Consider the following 19,948-nt stretch of genomic DNA (forward strand, 5'->3'; position numbering starts at 1 on the left):
TAATCATTTGTATCTGCAGTTATAAGTTGGAAAGATATAGAATAACCTCTGCCAAATATTAACTGGCCTTTAGATATGTTAGAAAACAACTCTCATATGCTCATTCATCTTTGTAATTGCCTGTCTTTCTCAAGATGATAAGACTTGGGTGGCCTCTTAGTACCTTTTAACTGCAGTCATACTTCAAATGATCTATCAGCCATTTATGCACATGAGGTTTTAAATAACTTCCTCCTATCCCTGAAACTTACCTAAGATCAATTTAGTTCTACCTGTAGGTGTGATAATCTCAGTGACAAGTTTCTGAAAGCTGATTTCATAAGAGAGGCATCTTAGTGAAAGCCATTTTAGTGGATGCATTAAAAGTTGCTAAGCATGAAAATTATCACCGCTCACATGAGATTTTCTGCCTTGGTATTCATAAAATTACTTCTGACGAGGATGACACTGCTATAATAATTTATTTTCCTCGATGCTTTTGTAGTTTTTCCAAGTGTACATTTTAATCATCTCATATGCATACATCCCTTTGCAAATATATATTTTAATCCCCTTGCATGTATATGAAGGTATGTGTATGTGCAGTTTTTTAAAAAATTGTTTTCTTTCTAGGTTGTCAAAAGTGTTATGAAATCTTGCTGGTTCCCTAAACTCGTTATTTCTTCTGCCACCACTTCATTCTGGTTCCTTTCCTTGCCTCACATTGCAACATTTGAAAATAGTTACCTGAAAAATAGATTTAATGAAAAAACAGTGAGTGCCTATATTAGGGTCACATATTGATCAAAAAGAGACAACAGCTAACTTTTCAGGTGTAAAATGCAGCTAACACAAGCATATATCTGACACACATAATAATTAGAAAGATTACAGATTTGACCAAGAGTTAAAAGGATAGAGTGAGTTGGAGAACAGCCACAGATTACAGATTAGGGGAGCTGAAACTGAAATATTCCCTTTACCAAAAAATGCCATTAAGAAATTACAGTGTAGTACGCTGTAACAATTGTATTTGTCATATCAAAAGAAATCAAATATTTTTTTTCTTAAAAAAGGAAGAATAATTTGGTCACGTTTCACATGGCATATGCCAGTTCAGTACAAATCTTCATTGCATTTCTTTCAATAAATTCCGTTAAATTCTGATTTGTCTCTGGGTTGAATCAGATCAAATGACCCGTTAGGATCTTTTCATTGTTCTTGTTGTTCCATTCAATCATGTCCAATACTTGGAGGCTGGCTGGAGAAATCACTACAATTTTCTTGGCAAGTTTTACAGAAGTGGTTTGCCATTGCCTCCTTCCTAGGCCTGACAGAAAGTCACTCAAAGTCACCCATCTGACTCTGTGCCTAAAGTAGAACTTGTGGTCTACTATCAAGATCTTCTATCCTGTTGCCTTATCAAGAACTTCAATCCTATTATTAAGCACGTCAAGTAATTGGTAGATTCGATATATAAGATAAGTAAATTGAACTTTCAAGTCAGTTGACTCGACTCATACATTTGATCAATTATTCAAACAGTTTTTATATTTGAATCAGTTCAGTATTACAAACTGGAGCAATCCAATTTTTCAAATGAATTTAAATCTAAATTTGCATAGGCTTACTACTTTATATCCCACCATGTCCTACAGTTTTACACTCAGTTATTTGTGAATAATCTAAATCTATGAATCAGCCACAGATTATAAATGGGGGACTTCCAACAATTTTTGGAACTGAATGCTCATTATATCATAGTTACTAGAATTTATGAGAGATGGAGTGCGGGGTTTATTAAGAAAATAGAAAAATGATGAAATGTCATCATTTTTCTTTACAAGATTCACCTAAAATTAATTATTAATAAATATCAATTTACTTTGACATTTTATCCAATTATTCTCTGATGTAAAACTACAAAACACTACTTCTATTGTATGCTTTCTGGTGGGGTATTCTGTGATCAAATTTAAATAAAATAAAACAAAATCTAAGCAATCTTAACAAAACTAAATATAATTGTTTAAGAACAAAGGACTTGATAAAGGGATATGAAAAAAAATACTTTAAAATGAAACAGAAAAGCATTCAAGTATACCAAGGAGGTTTTTATTTGAAAAAAGGGAATAGTGGGGAACAGTGGGAAACATTACATTGACAAAATTCCAAATAAAAATGAAGTCAGTATATGTTATCTAAATATTTGAGCAGAATTTTCAGTTTTCAGAAAAGATGATCCTTCACGTCTTTATTAGGTGATTGTGGAATATAAGTAGTTCTTGACTTACAGTACTTTGTTTAGTAACCATTTGAAATTCAATGGCACTGAAAAAATGACTTATGACCCCATTTTCACACTGAAAAAATGACTTATGACCCCATTTTCACTGCTGTAGCATCCCCATAGTCCTGATCAAAATTCAACTGACTCCTTTTTATGATGGTTGCTATATCCTTTTGCAACCCTATTGTCAAGTAAAGTCAACGGGGAAACCAGCTTTATTTAATAACTATTTTACTAACTTCACAACAGTGATTCACTTAACAACTGTAGCAGGTCGTAAAGTGGGACAAAACTCACTTAACAATTGTCTTGCTTAGTAACAGAAATTTTGGGCTCAGCTGTGGTCACAAGTCAAGGACAACCTGTAAATACCAAACACAACATCTCACTCTATTATTTGGTTCACTACAATAGATTCACGTGATGGACGTGGCATAAATCCAATAAATAAAATAAATAAATAATCGGTTCCATTCTTTATATCAGTCTAATTTTATCTGCCAATTTTGAAATCATTGAGCACTATATCTATATCTATAACAATTCTTAACATTCAAAATCATAATGAACAATTGCCAGCAACTAATTTTGGAATCCATTATGAAGTGGACAATGCATATAATACTAGTTTTGTATATATGCATTGTCCACTTCATAATGGATTTCAAAATTTCAGATGCTCATGATGTACCATTAAATTATATCAGCTTATAAGATTTTTATAAGAAAATCCAGCATAATCTTATGGGGCAAAGATCTTTTTGTAATCATAGATGTTCATGTGATGCATCAAGCTATGCAGTTTTGGAGGTGATATGAGGAACTGTCTGAACTGAATACTGCCAAATATCAATATTTTCCTTAGCATAAATTATTTCTTATTATATATTTCTAATGAAAAACAGTATAAATACTATCTGTTTCTGGGATATAGTTATGTTTGTTTCTGCCACAACAGAGATTAAAAATTCTTTGACATTTTAAAGCTTAATAGATATATTGCAGCATACTCTAATTCATAAAGTTGATACCATAATAGTCTTGATAATAGTGTTGCAGACTGTTGTTGTTTCTGACAAGAAACTGTGTTCTACATTAATTATGTATAAAAAGAAAAATGGGCGTTCATTATAACCTATCTCTCCAAATATTTTTAACACAGTATTGCAGTGTTGGCATGGAACATTTCACATGTTATTTAACAACACACCTGTACTTCCAGTCTTTCATAATATCCCCCCAAACATGATTTTGGGGGGCAGGTTAGTTTTCTCTTGAAAAAGTTTCTCTAATTGAAGAAAAAACAGTCTACCTCAAAAATTTGGGACAGTAATATAGTCCTGCCACTTTGTAGTAGTAGCTGTTTAGAGGCACTGTACTTATACATTGCTTATAGTATACCCTATATTAAGTATTTTTAAACTTTTAGAAAACTATTTTAGGACAGGTGTTCTCAGAAAGCAAGCATTCTTTTAAAAAAATTGATTTCAATGATTGTCTTGTAAATAAAAGGTTTTATATATTTTTTAAAAAAGGGAGATGGCATTATTAAATTAATAATCAATTTAATTCTATGATGATTTGTTTTCTAATATCAAAAATGCTAATATAGGTTCTTAGACAATTGCATGCATTTTAACATACTTGAAGGATATATCATTAGTTTTGTATGTTACATCTTATCCTTTCCTGCTCACTTTGATATGCTAATGATCAAATTGCCTAGCAAAATGGGAATATGATGACTAAAGTAAAAATCCTTCTTCTACAGACTAAGTAAGTTCTGATTTTGCTATTAATATCTCATTTTCAAAATAATATGACTAGAGTGCATTTATGTCAAGAAGGAATCATTATATGACTAGTTCCCTGAACAAGCAAATGAAGTCTTCAAAATATCTGTTTGTATTATATCTTTACTGGCTTTTTCCATGAATGTATCTGCTCCCAAAATCACCATTACATTTTTACAACTGGCACACCAGACTGAAGCAATTGATTGGGATAATGCTGCATGCAAATTTCATAAACTGGGAAATCCAAAATCATGCAGGTGAGTTCATACAATCTACTAAGCCCAAACCAAAGAAGGTCTATTTTACACAGTTGAGGGTAGAGTAGAAGTTGTGGTCTTATATGCAAATCACTCATATGATGAAAAGTGAGCTATTGTCGAACTCCATAATTACTTACATGTTGTCTGTGAGAACTAAATCTCTGACACTAGAGCAGGGGTTCTCAAGCTTGGCAACTTTAAGACTTGTGGACTTCAATTCCCAGAATTCCTCAGCCAGTTTTGCACTAGAGAGTAAAGAATACAGAATTAATGCATTGACAGCCTTAATTACATAAACATTTTATTCGTGTATTTATTAATCAAATTTAGGTACATTTCACTCTTAGCTTCAGTATCTTTTATAAGGGAAAACATCCCCTAACAGAAATCTGCCATGACCCTGAGAATTGTTCCCAAAACAAAACAAAACAAAATTCTTATGGAAGGATTTATATTCCTTATCAGTCATCTGCTGCTTAGCACTCTGAAGGTCAGATAATTAGCTGTTTCAGAGCTGTTGAGCCCCCTTGGAGGTTTGTCTGTACTGTCAGGCTCACCTGAATCACAGTGAAAATGGATCTTTTAGCAGTTCTTTTAGCAATCTCAAGAAGATTCCAGACCCATTTGCACTTCTGGTGACCCCGAGAGTACAGATAAAAATCTCCAAATGGCCTCAACAACTTTCAAAGAGCTAAGGACCAGATGATGCTAAGGAATATAAATCTTTCCATTCTCCACCATTCAGTCAGAACTGAAGAACTTCTTGGATGACAAGGGAAATGTTTTCAGGGAGAGAAAAAAAAGCTGAGAAAGTCAAGTTGCCTTTTGAAAAGCACCTTTGGATTAAACATGACCTGGATGATAAAGAATTTCCATTCACCCTGAGAATTAAAGTACAGGTAGTCCTTGATGTATGGCCACAACTAAGTCCAAAATTTCTGTTGTTAAGCAGGATAGTTGTTAAGTGAGTTTTGCCACAGTTTTTTGCCATGGTTATTAAGTGAATAATTGCAGCTTTTAAGTTGGTAGCACAGTGGTTAAATGAATCTGGCTTCCCCATTGACTCTGTTTGTCAGAAAGTCACAAAAGATGATCACAGGACCCTGGGATACTGCAACTGCCAGTTAGCAAGCATCCAAATTTTGATCACAGGACCGTGGGGAGGCTGCAATGGTTACAAATATGGAAAATGGTCATAATTCATTTTTTTCAGTCTCATTGTAACTTCAAACAGTCACTAAATGAATGGCTGTAATCAAGGTCTACCTATAGGAGCAAAACAGGAGAGGAAATTTACAGAACATTTGTGATCAATGTACAACATAACGCCTTACCATTTTCACCATACAGATTTTTTACCACCTGGTGGAAAACACCTGATGTACGTGAAACCTGAAGGGCACAAACTAAAGCTACATTAAGACACTCTAAATCATGTGTTAATATGAGGCATTACTGTCTGAAGGTTGCTTGGGTCACACTATTTTAGTAAATTAAAAATGTCCTTGCAACATCAATATACTAATACATATATTAATATGAACTCACTTTAAAATGTGTACAACACTCATAGTAGCACAACCAGTCTTTAAACTCAACTTTTAGGATGTGTTAGTTAACCCACAATGTATATACAGAAGCATCACCAAAGGTTTTGCATTTTGGAAATAGATTCAGTCCTGGACATTTTGTAAGCTGGGAGAGAGAAGGTGCCCATTCCCAAACCTTTATCCTACTGTACCCAAAAATCAATAATAGTGAATTGGATTCACAAAATAGTTGAGTGTATTTTACAAAATCTTCAGCTTTGATTACTATATGAAAAATAAATTCTTTTCAGGTTCAAGGAATAGTTTCAGACCAGCTTTCATTTCCTTTGAACAATGAGATTTAATTTGCCTTATTTTCTGAATCTCTCTTTATCACCAAGATTACGATCTCTCCATGCTTGATATATGGGTGGCTTCTTACTGGCTTATAAATTCTATGATCTCATACTGTTGTTCTTGTTGGACAGCTGAGCGTATTTAATTTGGAAAAAAAATTGCTCTCAACAGTTTTCAAGTTGAACTTTGGAGCTCAAAGTTTTGAGGTTGGCTAACCTGAAAACAAAAGTAAGTTGAGTTGAAATTTTCGATGACTCAAATAGTTGGGAGTATAAAAAGGAGCATATCTTAGTGCCATGAAGTGCTTTTTATTTTCACATGATTTGTCACCAAAACCCTCTCTTGTTCACATGCCCTGATAAACTCTATTTGGATTTCCGTATTTTGGGCTATCTTGGAATTAGATCACAGATGTCAGATGCTACAGAATAAAGTTGCATGACTTTTGCAGGTTAAAATGTACTAAAGGTGTTCCGCCAATAGTTACAAATTTTCATTTCCAAACTGTCTACTTCAGAATCTAAGTAAGATAAGGTATTGGTCTAAACTTGGGAGATCCAGATTTATGTCTAACTTCAGCCTTGGAAATTTAGTGAATTACGCTGAACCAGTTATACTTTCTTAGCCAACTTCCTTCCACAGAATTGTTGGACTTGGGAAAAACTCAGAGAGAAGCTATATACAATGTGCTGGCTTGAATGCTTGAAGGAAAGGTCAGATACTACCAAGCAAACAAATTATAGCACCATGATTTTTATTTATTAAACACTTCCAAAGTCTTGTATTATTAGAATTACTAAAATATAGCTGAATCAAATTGCAACACTGGACAAGTCCAAATTAACAAAGTGCCATATTTATGTATATACAGTACATAAAATACACAATATGTTATGCCATCTACACCAGAGGTCCCCAACCTTTTGGGCACTGGGGACCAGTTAGGTGTAGAGAGGTTTTTCCGCAGACTGGAGGGGGCATGGTTTCGTGTACTGCTTGCATCCTGTGGATGGGGCTTTGCTTGTTTGTGCGGCCTAGTTGCTGGCATGCCACAGCCCGGTACTGGTCCCGGACCAGGGGTTGGGGACCCCTGATCTACACTACATATGGATCTGTACATGCACTATTTAAATAATTAAAGAATATCCTTCTTGAGTTTGAACACCTGGCAAGTTCTTACAACACATAAATCCCAATCCTAATTTACAAACCATGATTTACAAAGGAATTTACAAACCATTATTAACTTCAGGCAATAAGCTAAACTAAATCCAAACCACATTGTGATTTAATGTAATGTAAACTTAGTCTGGATAGATTGCTGTTTAACTGGTATAGATATCTTATATATATTTTTTGTCCACTAACAAAAAGCAAGTTGTAAAATGTCATTGTAAAATGCACTGTGTACATGGAAGAATATGAATCTATGTTATTTGAAATAAGAGATGGATCATGCATACTGACATAATTGGGGCACTAAAAACCTGCCACTTGTTTGACACCTGAATTCAAATCTCAAAGCTATTAAATTTAGTGTTGGGCCACTTATATAAATTCTTCCCCCAGTGCAAGGGAGATTTGAAACTTAAATGCTGTGAAGCTGTATAAGGTAAAACTGTAACAATCTTCCCCCCCCCCTCTGGAAAACTACCTTAATAATTTTATATACTAAATGTTCTATATATGGGGTCTGATGATATATATGGGGAAGGGGGAGCAAATGTTGTACCCCAAGCAGGCCTCAGCACTGGAACCCAGGATCTGACTGTGTTGAGTCTCAATCCCAGCTCCAGCTATTCAACTTTCATTCTTGAAGAGGGACGCTGGGCTCTTTCCCGCAGACATCTTTCTATAGAGTGTGGGGAGGAAAAAAAACTTAAGAAGTTACCGAGGAATAGGCTCAGACACACCCCCAACTGTTGTGTTCCCCTCCCCTCCGCGCCCACGCTGCCGCCCAGCTCATAAAACTGCTGGCCGCTCGTCGCCGAGAGCAGTTGCTGCCCAACGTGGCCCGGGTCTTAGGCTCCCGCTGCGGAGGCAGGCAGCGACGGCTGGGGTTGCCCAGCTGTTTGAGTGCGGCAATGATCCCTCCTCCCAGCTGCGCCTGCCTCATCTCCCCCCACCCAGCAGCCCGTCCCTCCCCTCCGCCGCTCCCGACGCTGCAGCCGCCACCTCCTACTCTTCTTCCTCCCAACCCCCAGCCTCTCTCGCCCGCTCGCTCTCCATCTCCTCTCGCTGGCTCTCCCGTTCCCGCCGGCGGCCCTGGCAGAGTAGGCACCGCAAGGCGGAGGCGGGAGGAATCTCCATGCAACACCATGACAGGCATCGCCGCCGCCTCCTTCTTCTCCAATACCTGCCGCTTCGGGGGCTGCGGACTTCACTTTCCAACCCTGGTGGAGCTCATCGAGCACATCGAGGACAACCACATCGGTGAGCCAGTGCAGCCGGGTGACGCGTGGGCATCGGGGGGGGGGAGCTGGCGGGGGTGGGGTGGCGGAAAGGGATCACCCCCCCCAGCCGCACTAGGGCGGAGGATTGGGCGGCAGCGGCATGGAGTGCGGAGCGGGAAAGGAGGGGCGTGGGGTCAAGGGAGCGGGCGGGACTGCAGCCGGGATCGAGCGTGGGATGAATGAGGGTAGAGGCTTGAACGGGGAAAGGGGTGCCGGGCAGGATGGCAGGCGAGCAGGCACGAGGGCGGGTGGGTGTGTTGGAGGGTGGGGAGGATGACGGAAGGCGGCGGCGAGTAGCTGCCGGAGGTACATGGCCGGGTGGCTGCAAGGCGCATATGCAACCGCAAAGACGACTGAGTTTGCATTGGCAGCGGTAGAGCGCCGAGACCCGGAGGAGGTGGAGGACGAGTCCAGCACGCCGCCTGCTGCTTCCGCCCCGGCTCTGGCTGTCAGGACTGTGGGGAGGGAGCAGCCGCCGCCGAGGCGGCCATTCCGCTTCCTCCTCCTCCCGCTGTAGCTGCGGCGGCGGTTGCCTCCTGTCAAAGCTGTTGCTAGGTGTGGAGGCTAGGATGGCGAGCGCTAGCCCTCGACCCCTTACGCCGATCAGCTCCAGACTGACTGCGCCGTGCACCGGAGGGGTCTGTTTGAGAAGGCGCCGTGTCAAGCCAGGCAGGCCGGACGGACGTTGCTTGGAGGGCGCCGGCGGCGGCAGAAGGCGGGGAGGTTAAGAGGCTGCTGCAGGGTGGCGGCGGTGCGGAAGGAGTTGCCTGTAAAGCTGCCGGCTGGCGCAGTGTCAGCGCGGCCGTGCGGGACACGCGAAGCGGCAAGGGTGTGGGATGTGCACAGGCGAAGTTGCGGTTAACTCCACCTCGCCTGGTTCCTGGTTGTTTCCAGTGGGAATCGAGCTGGGCCTCGAAGCTAAGACCTGCAGGCTGCGGAATGGGCAGAATGAGATCGTCACCTGTAGGATAGTCGTCTCCCTCCCCCATTTTTTTCCCCCCTGGTGCCAAGCAAATGCTTCGGGAATTCCAGGTGTCCCTCCCTCCCCCGACCCCCCCCCCCAGTTATATTCTGTAAAAAAAAAGGCCAGAGAATGGTGCCCACTATGAAATTCAAGCGGCCAGAATGAACTTGCTGGTGGGAAATCGGAACGGTGTTCGCTTTTTTAGGGCGTTGGCTTTTAGTTTCCCAATCTGTTTTCAAACAGGCGTTAATAAAGTTCAGAAGGAAATCCCACAAAACTGGTGCTTCTTTATCTAAATGCCACAAGTGAATGAAACAAGAATTTTGGAGAGTGATTCCAAAATGATTTCAGGTTATAGTTCACTAGTGCCCTAAAAATAAGACCAACAGGTAAAAGAAAAAGTGATAACTCTCTTAATTACAGCAGGGAACAATGGAGGTCTTGTACAGGAGGTTTGCAATTATTTAGAATACTTTCCTGCTTCCTAAACTAAGTTACAGACTGCAAATTATTGGGGTGGGGGGCACATATAGGAATGAAGTTATATAACTGCTGCAAAATAAAAAATTTTCATTCTAAAAGTACTTGTTCTGCTTTGACTTCATATCTTGATCGTGCAAGCTGTAGTAATTCAGTAAAAATGTAACCAAGTGCCATATTATGCTGACCTGTAATGGACATGCTGTTCTATTTTATAACTCTCAGAAGAGAGGCCTAAATAGAGGGTAGAAAGAGAATAAAGTGAAAAGTCTATCTAAAATAAATTCCAGTCTTGGATTTAAAAACTACGCACTCACTTTTAAAAACTCAAATTTGTTGTGAAACCAATGAAAGGTAAGCAGGCATTTTGCCAGCAGGAAATCAGAATGACAGCTTCAAGGAATCTTACTGATTTCACAGGACTTTCTGATGAATAATTAGGAGCTGCATGCTTAGACCATTCAGGAGTTAGAACAAATTCCAAAGTTCTCATATTTTAATATTTATGATACAATATGTTTTGTTTCAAAGTTGATGGGATTCAGTCCTGTATCTGTTACTTATCAAGATCAAGGTCAACATCCTGGCAAAGAGCCCATTACTTACTAGAGTCAGTCCACCATCTAGAGTTACTATCATTCTGTCATTAATAGCAGCTGATTTTTTCATCCTTACTAATCCAGTGCAGTGACAGGGAGGAATTGTTCAATTGTGTATTACCTTTACTTTTCAGCCCATGGGGACACAAGCAACAATAATTGCTACAATATCCCCATTGAATCAAGAGAAAGAGTGAACAAGTGATCTAAGGGCTGCATTGGATCTTGCTGTGGCTTGCCAATCTGGCTCTGGGGGAAAAAGGGGAAGATCTTGGTGTAGTCTGGTAGGGAGTATGAATTACAGCAGTATTTGTAGTGACTGGAGTCCACTTGGCCAATGACAAGTAAAGTCAGTTCTGATGCTGTACCTATTTTCTTCCCATTCACTAATAAGAATTTTGGCTCAATAGGTTTATGTATTATAGATGTATACTTACACAATCTTGACTCTTTGCTAGAGGAAAAATGAGACAGTTTTAACTTACCACTTTTTCCAGATACTCTATCCTTTAACTAGGCCATTTTACTGGTGAGAAAGTTCATGCTGAAGGGAATATTACGCTATATCCGTATATCGCCATTGCTTTGTAATGGCTTTCACATGCAATTTAATGTGTTGTTTATCATCCATAAAGTCCTACAGGGCCAGATTTATTTGCAGGATTGTCTGTCTCCCATTAGACCCCCCATTCCACATACTTTCCCACATCAGCTTGCTCTAAGCCCTGTCTGTGCACCAAGTCATTTGGCTGGAGTCCAGGGGTAGGCAACCTTGGCTCTTTTATGACTCATGGACTTCAATTCCCAGAATTCCTGAGAGCCAAAGTTGCCTACCTCTGGGCTAGACCTATCACTTAGGTCTGGGGAGATCACTGCTTTTTGGAAGATCTCCCCACTGCTCAAGATTTGTTTGATCCTGATCCTGCTACCCTTCAGAAGTTAAAAAGCGAGGGGTTTTTTATGGCCATTTGGGCCAGGAAGTTAAGTGTCCATTTCAGAAGATGGTATAATGTGTTTATATCTGAATGTATTTTTAAATCTCTTGATTATTTTTAATATGTTAGTCACACTAAATTGATTTCCCATAATCAATAAACCAATAGATGTTTTATCTTCTCTCTTAACACAGAGAAGGAGACATCCTAAAAGTTGCCTTCTGAAACGTGGAGTAATGGTTTCCTGTGTTCATCACTAAAAAAGACACTGGCATTGGTGGGATAATGTATTTATCTACTTATGCTTGAAACATAAGAAGACCCAAAGTCAGAGCAGTTTGCAGATTCCAAGCTGAATTGAGTGGGTCCATATCTGAGCTAAGGTCTTACTAAGAGTAAAGAACTAAGTTTCAGAAGATCATATATAAAGGATTTTTATTCTTGTATTGGACATTTTCAAAACTAGTGTTAAAACACAAATGTTAAAAACACACTAAAATAAAATGGACATATTCTGTTGCTACTCCTTCCGGTCTAGAATGTCCTATATAGATGTTCTAAGACATGGAACAGGCCTGGAATCTACTATTTTCGCTACAAATGTGGGTCTGGGAAAAATTAATTTGTTGCTATATTATATATATATATATATATATATATATATATATATATATATATATATATATATATATATATATATATATATATATATGTAGGTCTTTGGTTGTTCGGGTTTTCTCCCGCATAAAATTGGAAGTGTCTTGGCGACGTTTCGACGAAGTCCCATTCGTCATCTTCAGGCTGGTGTTTTCAGCTTCGTGCTTTGAGCAGCTCCTCGAAGCACGAAGCTGAAAACACCAGCCTGAAGATGACGAATGGGACTTCGTCGAAACGTCGCCAAGACACTTCCAATTTTACGCAGGAGAAAACCCGAATAACCAAAGACCTACATACAAACACCCGCGAAAACCTCAGAAAACATATAATGTATATATATGTGTATGTATGTATGTTGTGTGTGTGTGTGTATATATATATATATATATAATATATATATATATATATACATACATACACATGTTTTCTGAGGTTTTCGCGGGTGTTTGTATGTAGGTCTTTGGTTATTCTGGTTTTCTTCCAATTTTACGCGGGAAAAACCCGAATAACCATATAGATATATATATATATATATATATATATATATATATATATATATATATATATATATAATAACGATCATCAAGAAAATGAGTAAGAAAATAGAATTTAATCAACCTAGCTTTCGTCGATAACTCTCGACATCATCAGGGTTAAAAGGCAAACGCTGAGAGAGAACCTATATATGATCATTAAACACCTGTTTCCGGCTCCTGGAGCACGTCACCGGCCCCAGCTGATCGAGTTGCGCTCTAAATGCACCCCTTTCGTCAATGCGCGTTCCTTTCCCGTTCCTTTCCTGCACTCCATCACGCACCATTCCACCATTAACCCCAGGGTTGGATGGGATTGGAATCCCCCCTCCTCCCTTGTGTGCAATCCCTCCATCATTTCGCATATCCCTCATTCTGTAGGGTGGGGGGAGGATGTGTTCAAGTCTCTACCAATACCCCCGCACGCTGCAATCCCGTCTTGATCTGCCCTACTTATCTTTTGGGACTGCAATGCGAGTCTCTCCCCCCACCCCATGCTATTCTCCCTCTTGTCCTCATTCTTGTGCACCATCCTAATTGGCCTGTTGTTCGATCCAGCATCTCTTTCCCTGCATACACCTAAAACATTCTTTACCGGCGTTCCATTGATAGCACTTTGCCATACTGTCTGGTGTTGGTGAGCACCGTTCTCGTTCGACCCTAATCCCCCCCTGAATCCCCCCAGACACACACAGACACACACAGACACACACACACACACACACACACAAAGTAATGAGGAATTTTCATATCTGGAATCCTGATATGAATTACTGCTCTAATTTTTAGGCTGAATTCACACTGACTAGATTATAAGTGTTAATATTTTAGCACTGTGATTTGATATGCAACAACTGGGTAGCCTAAAATAGACAATCATTTTATATTATCGATTTGTTTGACATGGTAATATTTATGAATATATACTAGTTGGAAGCAGTGTTACTTGTAATTCTCAGTTAATGTTACCGAAGTTTTTGCTTGTTATAGTCTCAGGCCTTGTCAACTAAAGATGAGCTTTAAATCTTTATTGTCATTAATTTCTGTAACTAGCAATTTTTTCCTGTCTTGGGGTTTGCATCTCTTTTTAGCCACCCATTCCTTCATTGCTTCATGGGTGGACTATTGCATGCATACTGCATGGGCTACACTTGAAAACCACTTAGAAATGCTACAAAATGCAGGGGCAAGAGCAAGCCTCACTATGTAACATCTTTGCTTTGTCACTTGAACTGGTCACCAGTAACCTAAGTGTAATTCAGTGCTGGTAGTTATCTATAAAGCCCTGTGTGACATAGGGTCTAGCTATCTGAGGGACAATAGATTTCTTGTTTAGCTCCTTCTCCTGTGTGGTCAGACACAGTCAATAGTTTTGGATCCCTTCAATCAAGCAGTGCCATCTAATGGTATCCAGGAAGTAGATCTTACCTGTTGCAGTACCCGTCTTCTGGGACAGAATGTCCCTGGAGATTAATATCATCTGTCATTCAACCCATTGCTAGGGCTAGAGATATAGAAATTGTTTCTTTTTTTAACCTGTTTCCTTGGAACATCTATTGTATATTTTTTTCCTATAAGAAGCTTTTTTCTTTCTTTCTTTTTTTGCCTTTTATTCTTGCGAAATTTCCTAGAGTTGTTTTTGAATTAAGTGGCTTACGTACTTGATAGATAGATAGATAGATAGACAGACAGACAGACAGACAGACATCTGTTCAGACACTGTATCTTATGCACAGGCACAAAATCCACCTGCCATTTCTGCATATGTAAAGTGTATAAAATACATATCCATAAAATTCTGCACCCAATTTATGCATGCATAAAATACATCAATTGTGCAAAATTCATATGCATAAAATCTGATTTAGATCCCTGGAAGTCTACTTTATCAAATATACACTTTCCTACATCAGGTTATTAAGTCATGGATTATTCTACTTGTCTTGCAATTGCTTGCTAAAAAACTGCCTTGCTTATCAGAGAAAACAAACTTTTCCTTTTAGTCTACTTCAAAACTAGAAAATAAGGAGGCCATCACGATTTCACCCATTTGCCTCCTTTAAATTTAGCACTGTATCCTGATGTGAACAAAGATTGATAGCTACTCTGCATTTATACGAAAGTATTTTATCTGTGCACCAATTAGCAGAATTTTTCTCTTCTTCAGACCAAAGCTCTTTTTAGCAACTCCCAACTAATGACCTGCAGCTGAGTTTCTTCTATCCCTCTGTCCTCCCTTTAATTAATAGGTTTTTCTGATTCTGTCTTCTGGAGCCCCAAAATCTTTTTCTAAAACTTTTGGCAGCTTTCCCTTTTAGTTCAATTTTTCTTCAATCTTAATTTTAATTCTTCTCTTTTAATTCTTCTCCTTTTAATTCTTCATCACTGTGTTTTACTACAGACCACACTGAAAGTGGGGGTAGGAAGATTTTGGTTTTCTCTGGTTTGGTTGCCCAATGTGGCTGATAGTCATCAGGTATGTTAATAGGATGAGTGAAAGTTGTTCTCACTTCTTCTTATGGAGCACAAATATAAAGCAGAGAGTGCATCACATAACTCATCAACCTCCTTGTTGGTTTGCAGGCCTTAATCCTCTACCATTGATCCCAGTGAGCTGAGTTTATAGCAGTTTGCTACCCCACCATGATGGGTCTTAGATATATATAAAAAAAAAAATCTAGGAAGTTGGCACACAAATCATGTATCTCAGACTGTTGCTACAACCTTAACCCTTTTGATCAGTTGCAACAGAGGCACCTGCCACAACAACTCAATGCTAAATTATGAACTGCAAACAATGATATTTATGATCATTTAAAAACAATTGCCTATGTATTGTATGCCATTATTAAAATTGATCCCCCGTCTCCATTCCCCTTTTTGTTCCACACTTCAGACATAAATTTAGGTCTGCCACATGTTAATAGCCATTTGTTAGAGAATTGTAATCCAGCCAGTGTAACAGAGTTTGTTTAGATTTCCCCAATAGTATTTATAGCTTTTTTTTTTACCAGATCAGCAATAGAAACTAATGGATCTTATTCTCAGCAAACTTTATATATTGCTAGTGTGAAAATATTTTTTTATCTGTGTATCTTATCTATCTATCCATGGACCCAACAATGTCTTTAGTTTGTATGGTGGTTCAACTCACTATGTCTCTGGTAGCTGGCAAATAAATTTTAAAATTCATAAAAATCAATGCATATCAATTTCAATCAATGGACAATGTCCCTTAGAGACAAACCTATTCAATACTCCAATTCAATGTTGAGAAAGCATCCAGTTCTTCAGAGTCTTGCAAAATAGCATTGGGGTCAGGCTGCCTGATTTTGTGGTGTGTGTGTGTGTGTGTGAGAGAGAGAGAGAGAGAGAGAGGGAGGGAGGGAGGGAGGGAGGGAGAGAGAGAAAGAGAGAGAGAGAGAGATGGGTGAATGGGTGGTGGGATGGAGGGTGGGGCTGTTCAGATGACAGCTTTAATGCCTTTAAAAATACTTTTCATGTATGACTAATCTTTTCATTCCAATTGGTAACTAAGGCATAGGCTTAATTACAGGCAGTGAAACAAATATACATTTCAATCAGGACTGTGTCACAGGTTGTATTCAGAGTTAATATTACATGCCACTATGCAGTAATGTGTGTTTTAAATTCTGTCACTCAGTTCAAACTGATCGGTGATTTGCTTATTAATCCCACATTTAATAGTGGGTTGATACACAGGATGTTTTGACATATCGTTGAGCTGGAGCTTGAACAAATGTCTTCAGATATCTACAATATACGTTCTGTACAGCACTGAGTCTTCCAATCTGTTTTTTTTTTTTTTTGAGTGAAAGTAATTATTCAAGTTCTAGGCTAAGTTCATGTCTAATATATATATGAATTGGTTAGATATACTGTTTGGTGGGCAGTTGTTTTTACTTTAGGGTGCATTGACTGCCCAGAAGTGGTTTAGGAATGCTGCATGTTTGTGGACATACACATGTCCTTCCCATGCATTTATCTATGACCCCCAATATGCATTGATAATAGCAATAGCATTTTGATTTATATACCACTTCACAGTGCTTTACAGTCCTCTCTAAGCGGTTTACAGAGTCAGCATATTGTCCCCAACAATTTGGCTCCTCATTTTACTGACCTCAGAAGGATGGAAGGCTGAGTCAACTTTGAGCCAGTTACAATCAAACCTTTGGCAGTCAGCAGAATAAACCTACAATACTGCATTCTAACCACTGCGCTAGCCCAGCTCAATAGATCTCCTCATTCTGAGAAGGATTCCCACAGGCTTTCCCCTTTATTCTGGTCACCCTACTTCAGGTTGCTAACTTCCTGCTTCTATTTGTACTTCTTCACTACAGCTGTGCCAGCTTCATAGCTGAATTTGTTAATGTATCAAAATAAGAATAGGCAATATTTTGATGCCATTTGGAATTTTGCATGCACAAAACAGCAATCATGGGGGTCTGTTAGGTCCCCATTTACTAAATGATAGCCATTCTACAACCCTCTCCCCCCAAAATTGAGCTCTATGGGTCTAAAGGCTTTTATTCCATTTGAATATTAAGCTACCTGCTGCTGTTTTCTTTGCAGCACATCAGCTTATTTTTTAAATTATTAAATTTTAGTTTAAAAGCAGTTGGAGGAGGGAACCCGCTAGATCAAGGAAAGTGGCTGGGACATACTGGTGTTCAACAGTATCATATTGCTTGCCAATATATTAGAAGCATTATTTCATTTTTAATTGGTCTGTTTTTATCTCTGTTTTGAGAAAAAAAAACTGTATTATACCCTTAGCATGCTATCAGGAGTTCTCAAAGGATGGAATGTGACCCGGAAAGTTATGAAAAGTTTGGATGGGGGTTGCAATTTTACAAAGTAGAATCAAGTTTTGAGAGTGCTCTTGCCTTGCTTATGTAGCTCTGGCACTTTGGCCATTACTTCGAAAACTTGCTTCCAGTTTTCCTGGCTAAATCCCCAGCTGGTTTGCACAGCAAAGTAGAAAACAAGCCAGCTTTTGAAATTGTTTCCACGTTGCCTGGGCAAGCTTGCAAAGTTGGAGCATTCGCAAAGCTCTTTCCAGCTTAGCTAAAAGCAGGCTTATACAGGCAAAGTTGGGAGCAAAGCCCCAAGTGAACATGGAGACTTTTTTCATTTATTTAATAAATTTACAAGCTGCTGCAATAATTATTAAGTTAATATAATATAAAACTCAATATCATTACCATGCTTATTCACTTTCAGCATAAATAACATAATTAAGCAAACACCATGTTGCAAAAAGGAACAATAGTGCAACTTCCTCATTCTTAGGGGTTTTGTGGCTTTTTAAAATTCTAATAAATTTGGGAAGACTTTCCTTCAGAGGAAAGTTGGTTCATTGAGGGTAACAATGATTGAAGACGATTTCCTCTGAGAAAGAAGGAAACAGAGCCCAATTTTCTAGATCTCACTGAACATGTAGATATTTTACAAGTAGGTAATTCTGTTCTGTGTCATATAGGCTATAATCAGTATCTTAAAAGATAATATCCATTTTCTAAAATGCCACCTGGACACCTTTCACTTCAGGAGGGATAGTATATAGTGCACAGAATGAACCTTTACAAAAGCCTGACTAATTGCAGTTTCCACCTGGTCTTTAAACAGGTACCAATGAGTGAAGGAGGACTTCTGTATTTTGAGCTGCTTTTATATTTGGGAGGGGGAGGGGAAGGAATCCAGAATAAGAATCTTCCTGGAACTGGAATACTGTGAATCCAAAGTCACTTTGACATTTTAGGATTAAACCTAAGCATGTTCCTCTCTGTCTAGATCAGTGGTTCTCAACCTTTCTAATGCCGCGACCCCATAATACAGTCCCCCATGTTGTGGTGACCCCCAACCACTTATACATCACCGAGTGCCAGGGGCGTGGCCAAAGAAAAGGGGGAAAAAATGGCGGACAGCCTTGTTTGGCGACCCCCATGAAATGGTCGTTCGACCCCAAATGGGGTTCCGACCCACAGGTTGAGAACCACTGGTCTAGATCCTAACAGCATGGGTCAAGATGTAAAGTTGAGTAGCATCTGCATTCTGATGTTACCATACTCTCACCAGAAGTTTAATAGGTAGGGAAAGAGTGTGGAGCCCTGTAGCACTGCACAACATAGAAGTTTCTAGGTTGCTGAGAGAATCATCCATTGAGAGAGGAAGGTACCATTTCAGAACCATACCTTTCCTATTCTTGGAGACAGGGTCAAAAAATACATCTTAGGGGGCTCAAAAGCTGCTGATAGATAGCTGGCACTCCCCCTATACTGTTTAACAAGAGGAGGTGACATATATAATCAAAATACTCTCAGTACTGTACCTGGGGCTGCAACTGGAAACAGATACAGATGAGCCATTTTTCTGCATTTGTAGCTTTACCAAGTTGCCTAAAAAGATGAGTCTGAAGACACGTTGATTACTGTACAAAAGTCCTCAGTTGAAGACTGAGGACTTCTTCAAGGCAAGCAGCCTCACCTCCTCTTCAAAGATGCACTTACTTCTGACATTAAGTTGAGAGAATGTGATTTTGTGAAACATGGGAATAGAACATCACAGCAGCTTTGTTAACATTTAAAGAACTAACATTTAACTGAATTAACTTTTATTAAATACCTTAAAATGTATCTACCTTACAATATATCTATAGACTATGAAACTTTGTTTCCCCTGACTCTGTGTACAGAGGAAGTCCTTCATCTATATTCAAAGGCTCATTTCAGTGACCATTTATGCTGAACAAATAGTGGTTATAACCAATCCTGAGAGTTCCTGGGTACTTGGCAATTGGTTCAACTTATGGCCAGTTGCACAACCTGCAATCGTTTCTCCCTAAGAGAAACACCACTTGCATCGTTTCTCCCTAAGATTGCAAATTGCTGGAATAAGTCTTCCCTATGCATACATTCTCTCCCAGCCCTCTTTACTTGTTATCCGGGTCACTTTTGTACTCTGGTACACGGTCTCCAAATCACAACCTTGAGCATCTTCCTCAATCTTTGCTGCGCCTCTGGTGCACCCTTGCACTATTGCATACCCTCTCTGACTCTTGTCGTATTGCTAACATACTTCTTTGCATCTTTG

The 19,948-nt window shown here is 39.1% G+C and overlaps 1 protein-coding gene and 1 long non-coding RNA gene across 2 annotated transcripts in view; one reads left to right on the forward strand and one right to left on the reverse strand.

Annotated features, from left to right (window-relative positions):
- Positions 1 to 447: 447 nt before the first annotated feature.
- On the reverse strand, positions 448 to 8,696 carry LOC120307328. The gene is made up of 4 exons (XR_005556492.1): positions 8,568 to 8,696; positions 7,944 to 8,063; positions 4,463 to 4,570; positions 448 to 726 (listed from the first exon to the last, which is right to left on the reverse strand). It is a non-coding gene; the product is annotated as an uncharacterized LOC120307328 (long non-coding RNA).
- JAZF1 (JAZF zinc finger 1) overlaps positions 8,140 to 19,948 on the forward strand; it is a 144,215-nt gene continuing 132,406 nt past the window's right edge. Inside the window, exon 1 of the mRNA XM_039341999.1 lies at positions 8,140 to 8,644. Coding sequence (XP_039197933.1) covers positions 8,296 to 8,644 — 349 coding nt within the window. The 5' untranslated portion in view covers positions 8,140 to 8,295. The remainder of the gene's footprint in view (positions 8,645 to 19,948) is intronic.

This window comes from Crotalus tigris, unplaced genomic scaffold (assembly GCF_016545835.1).
Source record: "Crotalus tigris isolate CLP2741 ecotype Arizona unplaced genomic scaffold, ASM1654583v1 scf7180000017774.6281472, whole genome shotgun sequence".
Taxonomy (NCBI): domain Eukaryota; kingdom Metazoa; phylum Chordata; class Lepidosauria; order Squamata; family Viperidae; genus Crotalus; species Crotalus tigris.